The 22051-nt window shown below is 34.1% G+C and overlaps 1 protein-coding gene across 1 annotated transcript; it reads right to left on the bottom strand.

The window, feature by feature from the left end:
• Positions 1–5033: 5033 nt before the first annotated feature.
• LOC139494375 (microfibril-associated glycoprotein 4-like) lies at positions 5034–19620 on the bottom strand. The gene is made up of 7 exons (XM_071282538.1): positions 19603–19620; positions 17645–17716; positions 17140–17272; positions 15527–15654; positions 14677–14773; positions 13308–13472; positions 5034–5325 (listed from the first exon to the last, which is right to left on the bottom strand). The coding sequence occupies exons 1-7, from the start codon at positions 19618–19620 to the stop codon at positions 5063–5065; spliced, it is 876 nt and encodes a 291-aa protein (XP_071138639.1). The 3' UTR covers positions 5034–5062.
• Positions 19621–22051: the final 2431 nt, after the last annotated feature.

Genomic DNA, 22051 nt, shown 5'->3' with positions numbered 1-22051 from the left:
ATATCACTAATGTAAAACAATATATTCATTGCATATCTTATATAAAATGAGAAAAATATATCAGTAATGTAAAACAATATATTCAATGCATATCTTATATCAAATGACAAATATATATCACTAATATAAAACAATATATTCAATGCATATCTTATATCAAATGAGAAAAATATATCAGTAATGTAAAACAATATATTCAATGCATATCTAATATGAAATGAGAAAAATATATCAGTAATGTAAAACAATTTCTCTACTTCTTCGTCAATTTATCCTTTTCTGCACCCATTGTAAAAAAGTTAATCAACGTGTGAGTCGTTTCATCTCAGTACTTCATTGGTAAAATCCGATTATGACGTCGATTTGTCTTGCTTTTCTCTGAATTTCCTATTGTGACGGCATGGAAAAAGGCGACCATGCCATGCCTGATGACGTCAAATAGAAAGAACACATTTTTTTGCAGCTCATTCGAAAAGAAGGAATAAGTTTACCTGCATAATTTCACAAAATCATTAGAGAAACAGATTCCACCACCAAATCTCGTGTAATACGATATTTATCCACTCTCGACAGTTAAATTTTAAATATTTAAAACGCTCGGACAAGCCTCGCGTTTTAAATTTGAAAATTTAACTCTCTCGAGTGAATAAACATCGTATTATACTCGATGCAGTGGTAGAATCTATATATATTTAATGCATATCTTATATGAAATTAACTGATATGACACAAGTTTTGAGCAAAATTTTTATATACGAGATATTTAAAAAAAGATGTTGTTAGAAAGTTCAAGTAATTTTTAAATGCAACATGTGTATTAAATTGTAACTAATATTTTTAAGATTAATATTGGTGTACTATTTCCCATACCTATTGTGAATTTAATTAGACTTAATATTGCAATAAATTTTAAATAAAATTAAGCGTATTTCATTGAAGCCATCATTATCAAGAGGTTGTGGAGCTAGAAAAACCTAAAGTTTCGAATATGACTTGTGAGTGACCCATATACAAGAAGCACAAGACACACTCACCGTGTCGTTATGTTAAAAGCTACCTATCATTACAGCAGCGGATTATTACGGAGCAGAGTGTAAACTTTAACTATACATGCATATATAAATATATACACATAACAAAACTCGGTGTTCCGAATCTGATAGGTTCTGCTTTCAAACATATCAAGGCTGTTAAATCAGTTAATCAAACCTTATTCTATAACATGAAGCAATATATTTTTTTTAGACTGTACTATAGTTGAGTATGTAAGGTGTAAATTAAAAAAGTACCAAAAGATCTGATTTTGAAGTGTGGTTAAAAGGCCATGAGCAATACAATGTAGCTGAAAAACAACAAGCGTGACGATGACACATATACAAATAATGTATCTTTCTAGGAAGTCCTGCTGAATGGTTGTTTATATATAAAATGTACCCCCCTCTGTTTAGGTGGAGTTGTGTTCAATCAATTATACTATAAGTGACAATGTCATTTCTGGTTTGGTATAAAATGTACCTCTATTAGTTGTAAGTGACTTGTAAAATGCGACTTTACTGTAGAAACTAATTGTGCAAATTTTTATTTATCGACAAACAAAGGAGTAGGTCCAGTAAGACCCCTTTTTGGCCCCAAAATATATTAGTTTTACAAAATTGTTTAAATGTAAACTTTAAGTTATTTTTTGGAAGGTACAGAAATATAGGCTGTTCTTGGTATTATAATGCACATATATCGGGCACTTGCATCATTAAGTGGTGCTAAAATACTGAAATCTTTTAAAGCAAGACAATCATATTAATCTGAGATTTTCCTTAATGTTTAGAATTAAACGGTTGACGTGAGGGCATGACCATGACTGAGCCAATGGTATAAGTCAATACACACGAACCAGTATGAAAATTTTTATTAGTGAATAAATGCACATGGCACATATCAATGACAGTTAAAGGTTTAGCTAAAACAACAAATATATTAATAATTTTAGTTTGTTTTATCTTTTTAGACAAAATGAAGATAGAAGTTTCAACGCTGAAGGAAGAACTAACACTTTTGAAGCAAACAAGTATGTATGTTTAGCAAACAAATTTTGTTAGCTGAATAGTGATAAACAGCCATACTCACTCTATCAAGACTGCTCGTTACTTTATCCCTTTTTGGTTTTGTTGATTCATATGGTCTTTTGGATGCTAATCCATTCTACTGTTAATCAAACCTTTGATCAATTTATGAGTTTTTGGAGTCATTGTTTCGTTACATATATCATATATATATAAGAAGAAATAGTATGAGTGCCAATGAAACAACTCTCCATCAAAGTCACAATATGGAAAAGTAAACCATTATATCTCAAAGTAAGGTCGTCAACACGGAACCTTGTCTTACAGGGAACAGACAGCTATAAACGGCATATGTTGATATGTTGATATGTTAATGCGTATCCTTAACCATAAATTGTTCAGCTAACATTGACCATGTATGGTTATACATATCCTTGAGCGTGTATGGTTATGCATATTCTTGATTATATATTGGTATGCATAACCTTGGTTATGTATGGTTATGTTTATACTTGGTCAAGTATGATTATACTTGCCTTTGTCAATTTATAGATTATCATATCATTGATCATACATCAGCTATGCACATTCTAAATTATGAATGGTTATTTATATATCCTTGATCGTATATTGTAATGTGTATCGTTGATAATTTCTAGTTTTTCATATCCTTTATCATCCACGGTTACTTACTTCTTTTACTTTGCTATATATGTTATTATTATTTTTTTGTCATGGTTATGGTTATCTTTTAAATGTAGTTGCAATTTGTGAAAATCTTGTAAATATTTAATTTGTATTCAAAGTTGTTATAGTTTTTTTGGCTTTTTGCTTTGCGTACTATTGTTTTAAATGATTATTCTATGGTAATGGTTCTGTTTAGCTTACATCAAAACGCTTGCACTGCAATTACACATGTCGGTCTACTTACTGTTTACTAAATTCGAGATAAATTTCAAGTTTAACCTATTTCGTTTCGAATCAAAAATGTGTATGATAATGTTGACATTCTTTTTTTTTTTATAATGATCATGATGATCATGGCATTAATGCTATATAAATTGTAAACTATTGTCATTCATTACATTGAAAAGCATGGATATTTCATTAATCTGTTATGCATATTAAAAAAAAAGTTTTGTAACTATTTTGTACAAAGTAATACATTATTTGCATTTATATTATTCTATCCAAAGATTGACAATGGATTTCAATGTTGATCATCGACATCATGTTTAAAATTAGGAATATTTATTGCTTATGTTTATTTTCCTGATTTGCAGATTGTGAATGCGCTACGAAAATCGATTCAAACAACAATAAAGGTCCGAAATTCTTGGTATCGAATGGGCAGGCTCCAGTTGCGTTCCACACTCACCTCTCTGCAAATTTCAATGTCAGTTCCAATCATGCGGTCGCTTACGATGTTGTCAACGTAAATGTAGGAGATGGCTACAACAAATTTAGTGGTATATTCAAAGCACCAGCAACAGGATTGTATTGTATCACCAATACAGTTATGTCAATGCTTAATCATGGAATCCATGTTGAGATTGTTTAAAATGGAGTTGCCATTGGCAAGAACTGGGCCGATCATTACGGGTACGAAAGCGGTACCATGTCAGTTATTACCGATCTGGACGTGAATGACAGTGTTTGGGTGTGAGATTCGGACAGGGGAACAGAACGTTTAGAGCATGATTGGTTTTTCTGATTTTCTAATTTATACAGAATATATTAAGAGATGAGTTTTAAAAAAAATCTATCGTGTAATATTCATTATTTATTTATTTTATCAGGACTTATTTATAAGCATACCGGAAATATGACCATCTTTCCTCATATTAAGGCGGCGCGGGACGTTTGCGCTTTTTCATAGGACATTTGCGCTTTTATTTTTGGACACTTGCGCTTTTTAAAAATGAACATTTGCGCTATTTACATAGGACATTTGCGCTTTTGCAATATTTGCTTTTTATGACTATCCTCATTTTAATTCGGGCTTGGGACCCCTACTCAGGTTTGACTTGGCAGAGGTAAAAAATAAAAAATCATTGCAAATCACATTTCTTAGCACATTAATTTATATTTAAAAAGATTGTGTACAGCTAAAACTAGTAAACGTAAACATTGTAAAGACATGAAAACACGTAGTCATCACAGGTAATTTTTCGCTAGATATCTGAACAAAAGGGTCTTGTTATCTGTTCTGACTGGTATTTCGACCATATTTCAAATAAATAATCATGTTTCTCAATTCTGGGGTGCCTATTCAACAATATATATCGTAATGTAATTCGCTGACTGTGAATGATACTCTTCAAAAAGATTTTTTTGGCAGAATGAGTAAGTAGAAATGTTCATTAAAGTGGGCATTGAAGGATTCTGCACCATGTGTCGTAATATCGACAAATATAGGTTAAATTCATCTACGTAATTACTTCTCATTTCAATTACAGGTGTTAAACTATAGGTAAAAAGCGCAAATGTCCTGTGAATTAAATACAGGTGATTCAAAATTTAAAGCGCAAATGTCCATAGTATTGAAGTGCAAATGTCCTATTGTTTTACAGGTAAAAAAGCGCAAACGTCCTGTGCCCTATTAAGGAATGTGACAAATGAGAAATAGCCATAAATATGGTATCAATGCCAATGAGACGATGTCATAAGTGCGTTTCGTCTACATAAGACTCACCAGTGATGTTCAGATAATAATCCAACATAAAGCCAAACAAGTACAAAGTTGAAGAACATCGAGGACTCAAAATTCTTAAAAGTTATCCAAAAACGGCTAAGGTAATCTATTTCTGTGATAAGTAAATCCTTAGTTTTTCGAAAACTTCAAAGTTTGTAACAGGAAATTTATAAAAATGACCACATAATTGTTATTCATGTCAACACCGAAGTGCTGGCTACTGGGCTGGTGATACCCTCAGGGACGAAAAGTCCACCAGCATGAACGTTATATCATAAGAATAATTGTAAAAACAATTTATTAAAAGAAATCAGTATTTCCTAATCATCATTTTTGTTGATTTTAAACCGTAGTCATCGCCACGCCATGAATGCCATACAACTGACTTGTCTCCGCTTACACTGTAATCAATTCGACCAGGCAAGTATTTTCCGTTCAGATTGGAAGCATAACACCTTGCATACCACCAGGCCCCTTCATGAAGTTTTGCACAGTTGTTTGTATAATATTTGTCATTGTCGCTGTCAAAAGTAGAAAACTTCATACCACTGTGTCCATACGTTAAAGAATCTCCTGTAATAAAAATGTGCTTGACTTAATGTTAGAAAAGCTTTTAATTATTGTTATGTTTCATTCATTGAAGAGACGCTATTATTGTCATAATAAAAAAAGATTTTGGATAACCGTCAACAAGACAACTAATAAAAACACGAGTTTTTATTGATTGATTGTTGGTTGCTTTACGCCGCATTAGCACAAAAAGGCTATATCGCGGCGAGAGCTAATTCGAATATTTTTACAATTTAAAGCATATTTTTAAAATAAGACAAAAAGTCCTTCAATATACTAAAATTCTTGACTAAAGCAAATTGAGTATATACAAATAAAAATCAACAGTAAAATAACGTGATAAAAATTAAAATCGATTTAAATATAATAACATTTTTATAATCTATAATAAATTCCAATTTCTTTTAAAAAAGAAACAATATTTGTAAATGGAACATTATTAAATAAATCATACATATTATTGACATTGAAATGGTTCTTACGAATATCAGCAAAGTCAATACAATTAATTAAAACATGTTTAATAGTATACTTGCAGTTGCAAGGAACACATTGTGGTTCATCTTCATTTTTTAAAAGATACTCGTGTGTTATTCTAGTATGACCAATACGACATCTAGTAATAACACACTGATCTTTTCTGCACATAATATTATCAAAAGGTTTGCCTAAACTAGGTTTAATTTCATGCAATTTATTATCATCTTTTTTACTCCATTTATTTTTCAATATATTAAAAACATATTCTCTAATATTAGATTTAAAATCAGTATATGGTATATCACAGTTAGATAGAGGGTCACGCAGGGCATTCTTTGCCTCAAGGTCTACAGCTGTGTTTCCAAGGATTCCAACATGACTCGGAACCCATAGAAATATTATTTCTTTCAGAAGAATTTTTAAATTCCTCATTACATATAAAATTTTCAGGATTGTTGGGTTTTTAATTTTAGTATTTCGTATAGCTTGTAAACATGAAAGTGAATCCGAACATATAATAAATTTGGATTTATCTGAAGAAGCAATAAATTTCAAAGCCAAAATTATTGCTTCTGCTTCAGCAGTAAAGATGGTTGCATCAGATGGCAAACGGAGGGTTGCAGCTCTGTCCCTGAAGACAGCAGCAGATGCAACTCTATCACCATCTTTTGATCCATCAGTATAGACAGTTGAAAAATCTAGATAATTGGCTTTAATTTTAGCATAGTGTTGCTGAATTAAAAGAGGATTTGTTTTATTTTTATTGTGTTCACGGAGATCAAATATCATTTTTGGTTTGGGAAGTTCCCATGGAGGAAATTTGCAAGTTTGAACTTGAGCAACAGATTTTAAATCAAAAGAAGCTAAATGTGGTTTTAAACGTAAACCTAACGGAGGAATTTTATTTTCATGTTTTGCAAAAATATCTTCATAAATCGGATTAAAAACACAGCTGTAGGCAGGATTATCTGAATGGGCTTTTAGTTTGACAGCATATTGAAGTCCAAGCTTCAAACGTCTGTCAGTGAGTGAGTGCTCATCAGCCTCTACATACAGACTCTCAACTGGTGAGGTTTTAAATGCGCCAAGACAGAGACGCAAACCTTGGTGATGCACAGCATCGAGAATCTGTATGTAGGACTTCCTTGCAGAGCCATACACTATAGAGCCATAATCTAGTTTAGATCTAACAAGAGATCTATATAAATTGAGTAAAATGTTGCGATCAGCACCCCAGTCAGTGCTGCCGACAACTTTTAAAATATCTAAAGCTTTTAAACATCTCGCTTTTAACATTTTGATATGGGGTAGAAAGGTTAACTTTTTATCGAAATTTGGTTTCATCAACCATTTTAATTGGGTTGCCGTACAAAGTTAGTTCTGGATCAAGATGCAATTTTCTTTTGTTACAAAAATGCTTCCCGACCGTTTTTGAAGTGGAAAATTTAAAACCATTTTCCGAGGCCCATTTTTCAATTCTTCCAAGACATAATTGTAATTGTCTTTCAATGTTATTCATATTTTTGCCTCTGTAACATATTAAAAAATCATCAACGTACAATGAACCTTCAATATTACTTTTTAAAACTTCAACAAGGCTGTTGATTTGAAGACTAAATAATGTAAAAGATAAAATACTGCCCTGAGGGACACCCATCTCTTGATCATAAAGATCAGACATGGTCGAATTAACTCTAACATTAAATTGTCTGTTAGAGAGAAAATTAGAAATAAAATTAGGCATATTGCCTTTCAACCCCATATCAAATAGATCTTTTAAAATACCATATTTCCATGCAGTATCATAGGCCTTCTCAAGGTCGAAAAAGACCGACACCACATGCTCATTTTTCGCAAAACCATTACGGACAAATGATTCGAATTGAACAAGATGATCAAGAGTACTGCGACCCTGTCGGAATCCACACTGGATATTGGCTAATAGTCCATTGGATTCCAGGAACCAAACAAGGCGATCATTGACCATCCGTTCGAGTGTTTTACAGACACAACTGGTAAGAGCAATTGGTCGATAATTAATAGGATCCGTATGATCTTTACTTGGTTTTGGAATAGGCACGACGGTTGCAAGCTTCCAGATTGATGGTAAATCACCAGATTCCCAGATGTTATTCATGAGCTGCAAGAGAGCTTCTAGCGAGGAATCTGGCAAGTGTTTTAAGAGTTGGTAGTGCATATTATCAGGCCCACACGCTGTATCATGGGCTTTTGACAGAGATGTTTCAAGTTCTTCAAGAGAAAATAGTTTATTATAATTTTCACCATTTTTTGATTTAAAGTTTAATTTAATTTTTTCTTTTTGTTTTTTAACTTTTTTAATGTCTTCCCTGTAGTTGTTACAAGAAGAAGACTTCGCAAAAGTTTCACCAAGTTTGTTGGCAATATCCTTTTAAGATGTTAATACATTATTGCCGTCTTTCAAATGTTTTACAGTGGCTTTAGAATTTTTACCTTTAATTTTATTTACCATATTCCAAACTTTTGTCATCGGAGTGCGAGATGTAATCCCCGAGACAAATTTTTTCCAGGATGTTCGTCGGGCTTGCCTACAAGTCCGCCGTGCCTTAGCGCGAAAAATACGGAAATTACTCAAGTTTTCCGTCGTTGGTTGTTGATTGAACCGTCTTTCAGATTTTTTACGGTCACCTATGGCTTGATCACAATTGACGTTAGAACTGTATTAAAAGTTAAAATTGGATCTTGCACAGTCTCAAACATCTTTGACTGAAGTTCCGCTCGACAGAGATTCTCAAACAAGGACCAGTCCGCCTTGTCAAGTTTCCAACGTGGTACTCTCTGTTGGGCAGAATTCAAAAGATGTTCAAGTACTATTGGAAAATGATCACTTCCACATAGATCATCATGAACACGCCATGAATAATCAAGAAGCAGAGAGGGATCGCATATAGTGATATCAATAGAAGAATAAGACCCGTTTCCAGGATGAAGATACGTATTAGATCCATCATTAAAAATGCATAATCCTTATTGAGAGACAAAGTCCTCAATGATCTTACCTTTGGCATTATGAGTCTTGCTACCCCATAATGGATTGTGGGCATTGAAGTCGCCCATAAGTATAAATGGTGAGGGTAATTGATCAGTGAGGTTTTTGAGTTTTGCTTTATCAATAATTGAATTAGGTGGAATATATATCGAACATAATGTAATTGTTTTGTCTAATGATAAACGAATTGCAACTGCTTGCAGATCCGTTGTGAGTTGGACTGTGCTATGAATGACGTTGTCCTTCACAAAAATGGATGATCCGCCTGAAGCACGTTCATCTACCTTAGAAAATGTACTATACATGTTGTATCCTTTTAAAGATACGTTGTCACTTTCTTTTAGATGAGTTTCTTGAAGACAAAATGCAATAGGTAAAAAAGACTGAACTAGAAGTGTTAACTCGAGAAGATTTATGTTAAGACCTCGGCAATTCCATTGGATTATATTTGTCATTATTTAATAAAAGAAGGGCGAATGCTGTCGAGTTTGCCAGCATTCTTATTTCGCTCACCCTGAGATCGTGATCTTTCGGGTGGCGGAACACTTTCGGTTTCCATTTCAGTTTCGATGATAAGTGTTGAAAATCTGTTGTGCGAGGAGAGTCGTCGATCTCCAGGACTACGCGCAGCTGGTGTTACTCCGCCTCGACCCCTACCCCGCGACCTCGAATCAGAAGACTTCTGAGAGGATGTATTTCCTGGCTTCTTTTGGACATCCTTCTTTTCTTGAGAACGAAGAGGAGATGGGGCTCTGGTAGACTGTGTACTGGACGAAGAAGATACCTTCTTGGATGCAGATGAAGGAAGACTTTTGGAGGTGGAAGAATCATCTATGTTACTGGGAATATCCCAGACAGATTCACCGCTCCAATTGTATATTTCTACTGTTTCTTTTTTATTTCTTTTTTTTCTCATTTTTTTTTGGTGATGATAGTGAGCTCTGTAGGGAAGATTGAGTTGACTGAGTACTGGTTTTGGAAGATATTGGTTTTCTTGGAATTAATATTCTATCGGTAGGTTCTGTTTCAACAGGCAGCATTTTAAAATTGTCCGCATCAATTGGCCAAGTCATGCGAGTTTGTGTATTCTCGTGACTGAATGAGCGGACAACTTTGCTGGCGTACGATGGTCTGTTTGAAACAAGGAGATCATTCGAAACAGAAGCTATCTGTTTAGCTTCTGGGTAACTTATGTTTCTTTCTGTTTTAGTTTTAATAATATTTTTTTCTTTAAGGTAAACAGGGCAGTCCCTAGACGATGAAAAATGGGATTCACCACAGTTTACACATTTAGAAGATTCAGAGTGACAGTTTGTTCCCTCGTGTCCTTCGTCAGAACACTTGAAGCATCTCTGCTTACCACGACATTGTTTGCTTCCATGACCAAACTTTTGACAAGTAAAGCATCGAATTGGGTTTGGGATAAACATGTCAACTCTGATTCCGAAGCAACCTAAAGTAATAGATGGAGGAGGAGTTGGAGTTCTAAAGGTCAAAAGATAAGTATTTAATTTGATTATATTTCCATTCTTTTTAATTTGAAATCTAATAACATTAGTTACACCTTGGCTTGAAAGTTCCTCACCGATTTCTTCCACGGTAAGGTCACCAAGGTATTGACTTCTGTCTCGAATGATCCCCTTACAGCTGTTCAAACTGTTATGAGGAGAGGCAGAAACAGGAAAGTTTGATATTGTAGACATTGTAAGTAAATTTGTTGATTGACTTTTGTTGGAACATTCAACCAACAAATTGCCAGATCTCATTTTTGAAACTTTTTTAACAGTACCAGCAACGCTTTGAATTTGTTTGTGAATTACAAAGGGCGATATTTTTGAAATTGGTTTTTCTTCTGTTCCTTTTATTACAATAAATCTGGGCCAACTGTCATCTTCCCGACAGGGCTCTGAATCATCACATTTTCTTTTCTTATGTATTAAAGCTGATTTAGAGGGTTTGTTTTGTTGTGCCATATGAAAGGAGAAAGATTCACCATTCTTGCCATCCACCCACCTCGGAGTGCCTACAAGGGCGATGCTGTGTTTCCGTGGCGAACCGGGATCGAGTGCTAATGCTGAAAACGAGCTCCAAATATAATGTAGCTGGTCCTCAAAATCAGCACCCAAGATCCACTGCGGAAAGCACCAGATGTTCCAAGAATAGTATACTCAAGCAGAGCGTATCCATCAAGCGAAAAAGAAAGCGTACCACTTGATTGACCCATGAGCCATCGCCTTCTTCAGTTATCCAAAATATAAATAGCTTAATTTAAAATACATGTGTATATTATGAAAATTGTTACAAGAAAGCTTATTGTTGAGGATTACCTGAAGGGCTCGACATGACCAGCCGATTGATCGAACCGGGTCCATCCGACCTCCCGTTTAGATGATTTCGAAGCCAAAGCAGCTTATTGAACTATAGTCTCGTCCGTCCGGGTATTTTCTGACCGTAAGGAGTCTGGCTATAGCCCTCATCCACAAGAATCTCGTCAACCACCGACACGGGTAGCAACCCACGGCAAACGGGTTGGAGAGCCTATTTTATTTAAAACATCGGGCATCTCACGATGTTCGGATCACTTTAGTCTGGTCTCTACCCTTCGACCTGTCCAGCATGGGTAACCCTACCAGGAGACGAAGCTCCAGCTGGCATAGCTCTTGGGGTCACTGAGACACGCAAGCCCTCCGACCACGGCAAGGATAGCGATCCACCGGAGGGCACGAGTTTTTAAAAGAGTTAACAATTCATTATGATTTATATTAAAGGATCCCGTTCATTTATCATAAAAGGACGCATTATATACAAATAAAGAGATGTTATATGATTGTCACTGAGACAACTATTTAACTAAAGTATAAATGGTCGTTTAGACTATGTTAACTTTATATATAATCGATCGTATCAAAAGTATTTCCCAGAATGATGTCATCTTTGATATCTATGGTGGGCTTACATTTTACTTTTCAAACAAAGTGACTGAGCTTAACCATTGTTGTCTGAATTGGAAATAAGATGACCGTAGAATAAAGGCAGTGTCTATTCGTCCGGCTAGCCTAACAAATACTCAAAAATGTCTATTGATACGGCAAGACGGACAAACGGCATTTTTACGGTTTTTAGCTATTTGTCCGGTCAAAAATATAATGATGAAGATATGAGATCGTGTTTTTAAGAAGATAAATTAAGGCTTTATTAGATACAACAGAATAAAAATGGGGGTTATCTCAACCCTGGTGTTTTGTTCCCAGTCCAGTGATATCAGTGCATGTTCAAAGATCTTTGTTATAGTATAAATTAGAAATAATGCATCCAAGAACATTTGATTGGTATTTTTTTCCGAATGTGTGTTGCCTTAATAAGGTAAATGGGGGTAAATCATCAATTTCGGGCTTATTCCTAACAGTTGTAACATGTATACGCTATTGATTTTGAGTCACTCCTATATAAATTTGTGTAAAGCAATCACATTCTCTCTCGTTTTCTTTATGACATCTTTTTAGATATATAAATGATTGATTGATTGTTGGTTGCTTAACGTCCAGTGGCAAATGTTTCATGCATATTCAGGACGAAAACAAGTTCACAAAAAATACAATAAGTAGGTGGATACGATAGAGGTCATCTGGGATGATGGTCGGGGGAATTTGGACTGCCACTGGAAAATGAGGGTATATTGGATAGGGACAGAAATTTTGCCTTGCAACAGGCCACCTACGGACCCCTCAAAGAGTTGTTGCAAGGGTTCTTAACGTGCGAAGAGCGGGGCACTCTCTTTACACGAGGCATCAGATTTAACGTCCCCCTTCTGATCGGACGTGACTGCGAACTTGATACATCCCGCACAGCCAAACGGACGCCCCACTTCGACAAGCGTTTTACTGCCGGTCGGGAGAAGACCAAGTGACCATATTTCTATACCCCAGTCACCCTTGGGGTATAGATATATATATAAAGATAAATCACGATTTCCAATACTCAAAACGTCCATTGCATACGCGCGTTTGTTATCCGACACCTCATCCGGCATACTTTCCGCGCCACATGACACTTTATTGACATGAATACCGCTTAAATGACGACGAGGACCCCCTGTCTTTCAATCACCTTAAAATATATTGGTCTTTTACATTATGTAAGTATACAGATGCTTTTAAAATGATGCCCCTAAAATATGCGGAGGGCTTGAAACGTCACTTTTCAAATAAAAATCGTCAAAGATTCAGTTGAAAAGTCACATGGCGTTGACTAGATCTCTTAAGAAGAAGATGGAGAGATAAGTTTCATTTACAATTAAAGCCCTCCGTAGATATCGAAGGTGACATTTCATGAAAGAAGCATATTTACACTTGGACGATACGTATTACAAGAGACATTCGTACAAATGAGACTAAAAAGTTGAATCTTAACACCCTCAGCTGCGTTCTTTAATTTGTCTTTTTAACCATATAAAGAATATTCACATAAATCACATTACCAGCATTCCCAGAATAACCACCAACAGCAAGCTGATATCCATCCTGTTCATCACCGATTGAAAACGTTTTATACTCCGCATATTTATCTTGGTTATCGAAGTCGGACAATTCAACTCTTAGTGCATGTCTTCCATGTGACGAGATTTTGTGCATGTTTTCGTTACCTGAATGAAAATACAAAGTACAGTACATTTTAAGTCTTACTACGATGATAGTCGGACAACTGACATGTCCCAGATCTCATATCCGTCATATGTCCGAGAGTCATAAATTAAATGATTGACAGGTACTGCTACTACATGAACCCTTTCATCCTTAACCGCCACTGAAGACAGCACGCGTCAATTGGTCTGTTATGATTACACGCTTTTTATTTACCTGTGATAATTATCTTGTCGGATGTATTCGACAAAATTATAAATATGTAAACTTTTACAATAATTGTTATAATTTAGTCTTCATACTCGTGTAATTTTTTTTTTCTTTTCTGTTGTTAGGATATTATCTTTCAATCTTGAAATAACTTATTTTTACTATATAACTTATCATTTATTTATAAAAATAAGGATAAATACATTGTTTTTTACCATTTAATAATATAGATATTCATTATAACGCAAAGAAACTTGCATATAATGTTACATGTACATTGTCTTTCTTGCTTTTTATATAATAAGCTATATAATTATACTTCACCTTGAAATGCTTTATTTTAATTGGCCAATACGAGGATGTTTATTTACTCTTTTACATGGCTGAGAAGGTGACAGTTTTTGTTAATGTCACCCTCTCGTCTAGACCAATCAAAATCGATAGTTTAAAGGACAATGAATTGAAACTACATCAAGCTATTAAAGACAATGCTTGACATCTACGTTTTGGCTCAAATTCTATTATTTAACTGTTGGTTTTTCTAATACCCGTGACGTTGTTATGTACGGGAAATCATCAAAAAATATTTTAATAAAATTCTGCAAAAGACAATAATGATAGGATATTCAGTATAAGGCAATAAATAACACATAGCTGAGAGGGTGATCGAGCAGATTGGTACCCCTTGAAAAAGCATTGTCAACCTTGGCTTCGCCGTGGTTGAAAATGTTTTCTCGGGGTACCAATCTGCTCTATCACCATCTCAGCTATGTGTTATTTATATAATATAAACGTTTACTTGCTGGTCATGTTACGGAAAGTACATCACTGTACATTGTAAATTCTGTTCATAAAATATTCAAACAATTGTTGGTTCTTTATTTACCATTAACGACTTTTTTATTCGAGCATCACTTCTGAGTCTTTTTTGGGACAAAACGCACGTCTGGCGAAATATTATCAAATGATACAAATTTAGTAATGTAATACAGCTACCTAGCCAGTATTCTCCACTGCTGTTCCCAAATCCCTCCTTGTACGCTTCCCATCCGCGGTAAAAATCAGTGCATCCGTTGATTCTTCTTTGAATAACCTGATTGATAATAAAGTTTTGTTATTATTATTTCAAGAATGGAGGTTTCTTGAAAACAGGTTTTATTTACGATCACTATATTCAAATACAAGAAAATTGAACTGTACGATAGCTGATTATGATTGAGAAAGTGAATTTGCTATAATTGTATAATGAAAAAAGCCCGATATGACCCAAAAAGGCATGCTTTTATTTTTGTCCATCTGATGAGTTAAGCCTTTTTCAACTGATTTTTATAGTTCGTTCTTATTTTGTACTGTTATACCACTGTCCCAGGTTAGGGGGAGGGTTGGGATCCCGCTAACATGTTTAACCCGCCACATTATTTATGAATGTGCCTGTGCCAAGTCAGGAGCCTCTAAATTCAGTGATTGTCGTTTATTTATGTGTTACTTATTTGTTTTTCGTTATTTTTTTTACATAAATAAGGCCGTTAGTTTTCTCGTTTGAATTGTATTACATTGTCTCATCGGGGCCTTTTATAGCTCACTATGCGGTATGGGATTTGCTCATTGTTGAAGGCCGTACGATGACCTATAGTTGTTAATATCTGTCATTTTGGTCTTTTGTGGATAGTTGTCTCATCGGTAATCATACCACATGTTCTTTTTTTTTATATGACCCTTTATTTCTAGCTCAAATTTTAAATTATTATTTAATGCGTGTTATCAAAATGAATCTTGTTTTAAGGAGAATATTTTCTGAAAACGACAATAAAGCAGAAGTTTAATAAAAAAAAAAAAAAAATAATACCGTCCATTTCTTAATTCCATTAACGACACAATATACCGGAACTGCTGGTAGGACACCGTCTGGGTATATATCATAAACACCGGTCTTAACATCTGCGATATCTGAACATTCACGTGGTAAAATTGTACCTGTATGATTACGAAAAATGTTAACTAATAAATAATGAAATGTGACGTCACTATAAATAAAGTTGCTAACATGGAAGCAATGCATTCCAAGCAAAATTTACAAGACAAGAAGACTTGAAAACAGAGAAAAAGATAAACGACAAACACCAGACCAACATCAACATAAAAAAAACTAAACATCGAGCAAAACGAATTCAACAGAAATCCGGAGTTAAACTCCTATATCCTGCACATAGCACAAATCCACTGATAAGTCGAATCCGGTTATAAATATTTACAAGGACATCGTTTTAGCTTTAAGCACCATAGATGTTCCGAACAACCAATTCATGATGGCGTCAGAACAATTTCGTAAAGGAAAACAAGCAAGATCGGGTGACATGAACTCCACGGAAAAACGAAGTTACACTTTGATGACTGTTTTCGATCACAATGTAAAACAGTACCTGCGTTAATAATATTATACTTCATGTTGATTTTAGAACACGACAAGTCGCTGCTTAGTCGCATCAGATGTCACTTTAAAACAAGCATGATAGCAATGACAAATGGAACATATATTGTCAATCTTTGACATATATTCCTAATCATGATGATATCCGTCATTTTGTACAAAGTAGAGATTGACTGTCAGTATGTGTTGATAGATGTCTGAATGATGGATTGTGGTAAAATGAATGCAAATGTTATTGCTCCCATATTTTCGTATCCATTTATTATGCTTTGTATTGGCTTGATGACCAAGACAACTTGTTTTATGTGAATTACAACCGATACATGTTCGCCTAACGAAGGAAATGTAGAACTGCACTTATGTTTCCTGTTCCGTATATCAAGTTTTTTTTTTGGTAGTTACAGAAAATATAATTCGGTGATTGAAGCTCACTTTAATATTCAACAAATACACCGTTCACTTTCCTTATTTATTTTTCAATATTTCTGCAAATGTCCAATAAGAATTTCGGATAAATCTAGTTTTTAGCTAACATGACGTTTTGATAAAGTTATTTCAAAATCTTTGTTTTTTTTAAATGGCAACACTTTATTTCTTCTGTATTACATACAGTGACCTCTGTGGACAAGTGGTCTAAGTACAATGTAGTTCCATAACCGTAATTACTAGCAAGTCAACACTGAGGTTTTGTGCTTGACTCCAATCTGAAATAACTATGATCGTCAGTTTTCCTATCGAAGGTTGGTATTTTTCCGGGCACTCCGCCTTCCTGTACCAATTAAAGTGGCTGCTACCTAATTGCCCTACAGTGGCGCTTAACAGTGGCGTTAAAACACCATTAATCAATCTGAATTACAGAACAGTTTGAAATGGTGTTTGTCAAAAGGCAATATACATTCATACATTCTTTAATATTGTATGTCAATAATGCTGTTATTTCTAATTGATTTTTACATTAGAGAAAAAAAAACTCTGGCATTTTTTGTTATTTGTTTACTTTTTAACACGTAATATGCTAAACAAGTAAATACCGTGGGAAACCGTGTGAAAACAGGGTAAATCACGATTACATAGTCTGGTACTATTACAGCATTCGGAACAAATCTGCCTTCTTCCTTCAGATCTCCTCTTACCAAAAATCGAGCCTGTTAGATGACTGCAAGTCTAAATAACCAGTAAAAAGTATTGATCAAGGAAAAGTTTTCAAAATGATTCAAAACTAAAATGCATTGTAAATTACTGCCAAGCCGGTATACAAATCCGCCTGTCGATCAGTTATATCTACGATTTAACAAAACAAAACATTTACCACGCATGGATAATAGTGTTACTTGTAATGTTCAATCTCGGATTAAAACTAAACTCTCTGTCAAAATGGATGATTTTTCTATTTTTATTGTATAATGATGTAATTTTCAGTTAATACAAATCGTGATTTCCGTTATATAAGCTAGGTTGCTGCGTACGAAACAATGCTTGGAGGCCTTAAAAATTGTTTTTATTTATCTTTCAAGATAAGACATAAAATATCCTTACCTGCTGGTATGCACATCCTAAGTCGTAGCTGACTGATCCTGAGTGTGAAATGAACTTGTGTTTGTAGCATACCTATAAGTGAAAAAGTTGATGAGCATTACACATACAATTGAGATTAGAAATGGGGAACATGTCAAAGAGACAACAACCCGACCAAAGAGATTACTACGGCCGAAGGCTACCAATGGGTCTTCAACGCAGCGAGAAAACATCGTATACTAAATCAGTAAAAATGGGCGTCACATTAAACTCAAAAACATACAAAAAACTTAAACTAAAAAACACAAGACTTACAAAGGCCAGAGGCTCCTGTAAAATACAGCGGTCCTTAATGTATAAACAATTTAGGTTCCTTGCATAACTATGATGTTGATCATGGAAATGCATTAGATTACTTCAGTTCATAACATTTGCACAATTCAAAGCTTTGCAATCATCTGTTGTTGATAAATACAAGAAGTTTAAATGAAACAGCCGATCACAACTAGTTAATAGCCACTTGCAGATAAGGTAGTAACATTATAGAATGTAATTATCGTCGTCCGTCATCTTTCCTTATCATATAACCTTCTTGATAATAAAAAGTGTTTTTAAAGTAGATTAGGGTTACGTTTTTCAGTGTTGTTATGTTGTTTTGGTCTTTGCAGAGCACACGGTCCGAAAATACTTTATATATTGTTTTCTTTAAACTAGAATTCATGTTTTTGATTTTGACAATTTTTCTCTATTCTTTATGTTTTGGCCTATGCATTTCATATGTTTGTTATAGTTAGGCAAACCATTGTTATCTATTCAAAATTTTAGAGATTCAATTTCTCTTTTCCCATTCTATTTCTTGATTCGTTTGTTGTTCGAAACTGCAGTTGTAACAATTTCCATTGTTTATAACAGAGTTCATTCCATGACATGATATAGAAAATGTTGACAATAGTTTTAATTCATAGTTAACAGCATTTTCCCCTATGATACGTGTTCTTTGTAGTTTAGTTTATAATCTTTGACATTGACAATAAGATTAGACACAATATTTACAACTTAGAACGTCTTATCTATAACGATCCTTCATTCTGTTGTCGGTGGCGTACAAAAATATTTACTCTGTGGTTACAGTTTTAAATTTTAATAACTTTTTAACGAACTACATATCCTCGATTTCTGCCAAACTTGGACAGAAGCTTGTTAATCCTCGTAAGATAGTATCCAGACGTAAATTTTGTAAAAACAAATCCTGAACTTGATATAGTGTATATCGCTCCCCTATGATCCTGCTTTGTTTGCCCTTGTATTGGTCATGGTTTTCATTTTCGATTGAGGAATATAAAGGCAACAGTAGTATTCCGCTGTTCGAAAGTCATATATCGATCTGGAGAAAACGAATCCAGGTTACAAACTATAACTGAGGGAAACACATCAAATGTAAGAGCAAAACAACAAAACAACAGAAACACTCAAGTGCAACAAAACAACAGAAACACTCAAGTGCAACAAAACAACAGAAACACTAAAGTGCAACAAAACAACAGAAACACTTAAGTGCAACAAAACAACAGAAACACTCAAGTGCAACAAAACAACGGAAACACTTTAGTGCAACAAAACAACAGAAACACTCAAGTGCAACAAAACAACAGAAACACTCAAGTGCAACAAAACAACGGAAACACTTAAGTGCAACAAAAAAACACAGAATTCTTATTGTTTTAGATTACGTATGTATATATTGAACAAATAGTAAGTAAGAAACGGTTTTTGAATTTAAAATACACATTATTTTCAGGTTGATACAGGATTTGGAAAATGTGCCTTAACAGACAATTGCAATCTGTTCGCATGTTTCGGTAACATTTTGAATATGACCCCTGATCGCTAAGTCATTCGGAACATTGCCATAAGAATCCCCTGGTCTTCGTAAACTTCCTTATTATAATCCCTGGTCGCAAACTTCATTGTTAGAATACCTGGACGCAATCTCTCATATTATACTTACTGGACGCAAACTTTTTTATTAGAATACTTGGGCGCAAACTTCCATATAAGAATACCTAGGCGCAAACTTTCTTATTAGAATCCCTGGTCGCGAACTGCAATATTAGAATACCTTGACGCTAAATTCCTTATTAAAATTACTGGACGCAAACTTCGGAAACCACCTGGTAGCAAACTTGGAAAATATTTCTATTATAATCAATGCCGTCCAAAATTTTGAAAACATCCGAATTAGAATCCTTGATTGCAAACTTTGAAAAAATTGTACTAGGATTTGCGAATTTCAGAAACAATCTGATTAAACCCCAGTTCGTCAAATTCGTTACTTTCGATAACATTTCTAATAGAATTATTTGTAGGCATATGTTCCATAAGGACCCTTGTTCATTTCTGTCGTCAAATTTGGAAATATTTTGTGATGAAACTTTGTGCAAAGTACTAAGTCTTGTCAATGTAAATACATGAAGGGAACAACAGTTTGCCGATGTTTCGAAAGTCGTAAATTGATTGAGAGAAAACAAGCTCGGGTTGACAAACTAAAACTGAGAGAAACACATCAACTGTAAGAGGAAAAGAACGAAACAACAGAAACACTGAAGTGCCCAAAAAAACGACCTATAAGATAAAAACTGCCATTTTCCTGACTTTTGAGAAACAATGCTGGGTTGAACCTGATTTTGTGGCTATCGAAACCTCGCGCTTTTATGGCAATATTGAATATGACACTAAAATGAAAACATTACATGACAGGACTACATAACAAATAAATGCAAGAACATTCAGATCAGAAAAATACACAAAGAAACAGTGCAACAGAACATTTCGACGCAAGATAATAGTTACCAAAGGTACCAGACTTATAATTTAATGCTAACAATCACTGGCAGTGACAATTCTTAATTTTGCTAAAATTGTGCAACAACAACCTCTTGATCTTTCAACCAACATAACCCAAAAATCTTTTTTTCACAAAACTTTTACAGATACCTTTGAAATTTCACTCAAGTATAATTTTAAATTACCCCATACATCCTTATATTCAATTTGACAGTTTTATACAATGGTAACAACCCACCCCTTGCAAACCAAACAAAAACTATATTATCGTATATGACTTACTAGTATAAATGGTATACTGTAACATATTGCAAGTAGTTCATATCAAGCTCACTTGAGATGAAAACCATTAAAAATTGCTTATTAATTGGAAGTTTCTGAAACATGGCATAGGAGGCAGAACATAAGAATATAAGTAAAACTTATACGTATTGATAGCAATGCAATATCATTCAAACTGTTATTGATCCATCACAAGTAGTTCCTCGAGTTATATAACTTAGCCTGAAAACTTAACCATTGTTGACCCGTCTAATATGTCACACTTAATCAATACCTACATCTATCTTTCCTCGACATGTGTCGCAGCCAAGACAACAATTAATCTTATAAGTTGGAAAAAATACAAATTTTATTCAGAAATTTTCTCTTATTTTTTAATGGAAACATTAAAAACATTGAAAACATTATCAGAGTATCAATGACAGTTTAGTTTTCATGGAAGAATGTTTACTGAAGAAATATAAATATAAATATTTTAAATTCATTAAAGCGACTAGTTCACATTCATTTGTGGATAAAATAAAACTGACAACAAAGCTACTCTCTCTGTATTCATTTTAATCCAAAAGACATTTATCTAGCTCCTTACAAATTAATACTTTCTAAATCATTATCTACATTAAACTTAACAGAACAGTACCATTTAAATACAATGCATTAAATTATTTTATAACAAGAGTGCACACGCTGAAATGTCTCGCCTTCTTTACTAATCATTGATATTATGCTGATAGTCCTAAGTATAAAGCTTGATTAAAAACTGTCACATAAACTTAACATTAACCAAGATAACTAAACAAAGACCAATGAACCATGAAAATTAGGTCGAGGTCAGATGAACCATGCCAGGCAAACATGTACAGCTAACAATGCTCCATACAACAAGTATAGTTTACCTATTACTTATAGTTTAAGAAAAATAGACCAGGATACAAAAACTTAACACTGAGCAATGAATCATGTAAATGAGGCCAATGTCAAATAAAACCTGTGCGACTGACATAAAGATCATAAAATATTTTCATACACCAAATATAGTTGACCTATGGCATATAGTATTAGATAAAAAGACCAAAACTCAAAAACTTAACTTTGACCACTGACCATGAAAAGAGGTCAAGGTCAGATGAGACCTGCCAGTTGGACATATACGCCTTACAATTATTCCATACAACAAATATAGTAGACCTATTGCATAAAGTATGGAATAGCTGGCACTTTCTGTGTTTATACTGAGAACAATCACACAAATACATGAGACTTTTGTTTTTAAATTTGCTAATGAAACCTATAAATCTGGCT

Source organism: Mytilus edulis, chromosome 11 (assembly GCF_963676685.1).
Source record: "Mytilus edulis chromosome 11, xbMytEdul2.2, whole genome shotgun sequence".
Taxonomy (NCBI): Eukaryota; Metazoa; Mollusca; class Bivalvia; order Mytilida; family Mytilidae; genus Mytilus; species Mytilus edulis.
This window is presented reverse-complemented; position numbering and strand designations above follow the sequence as displayed.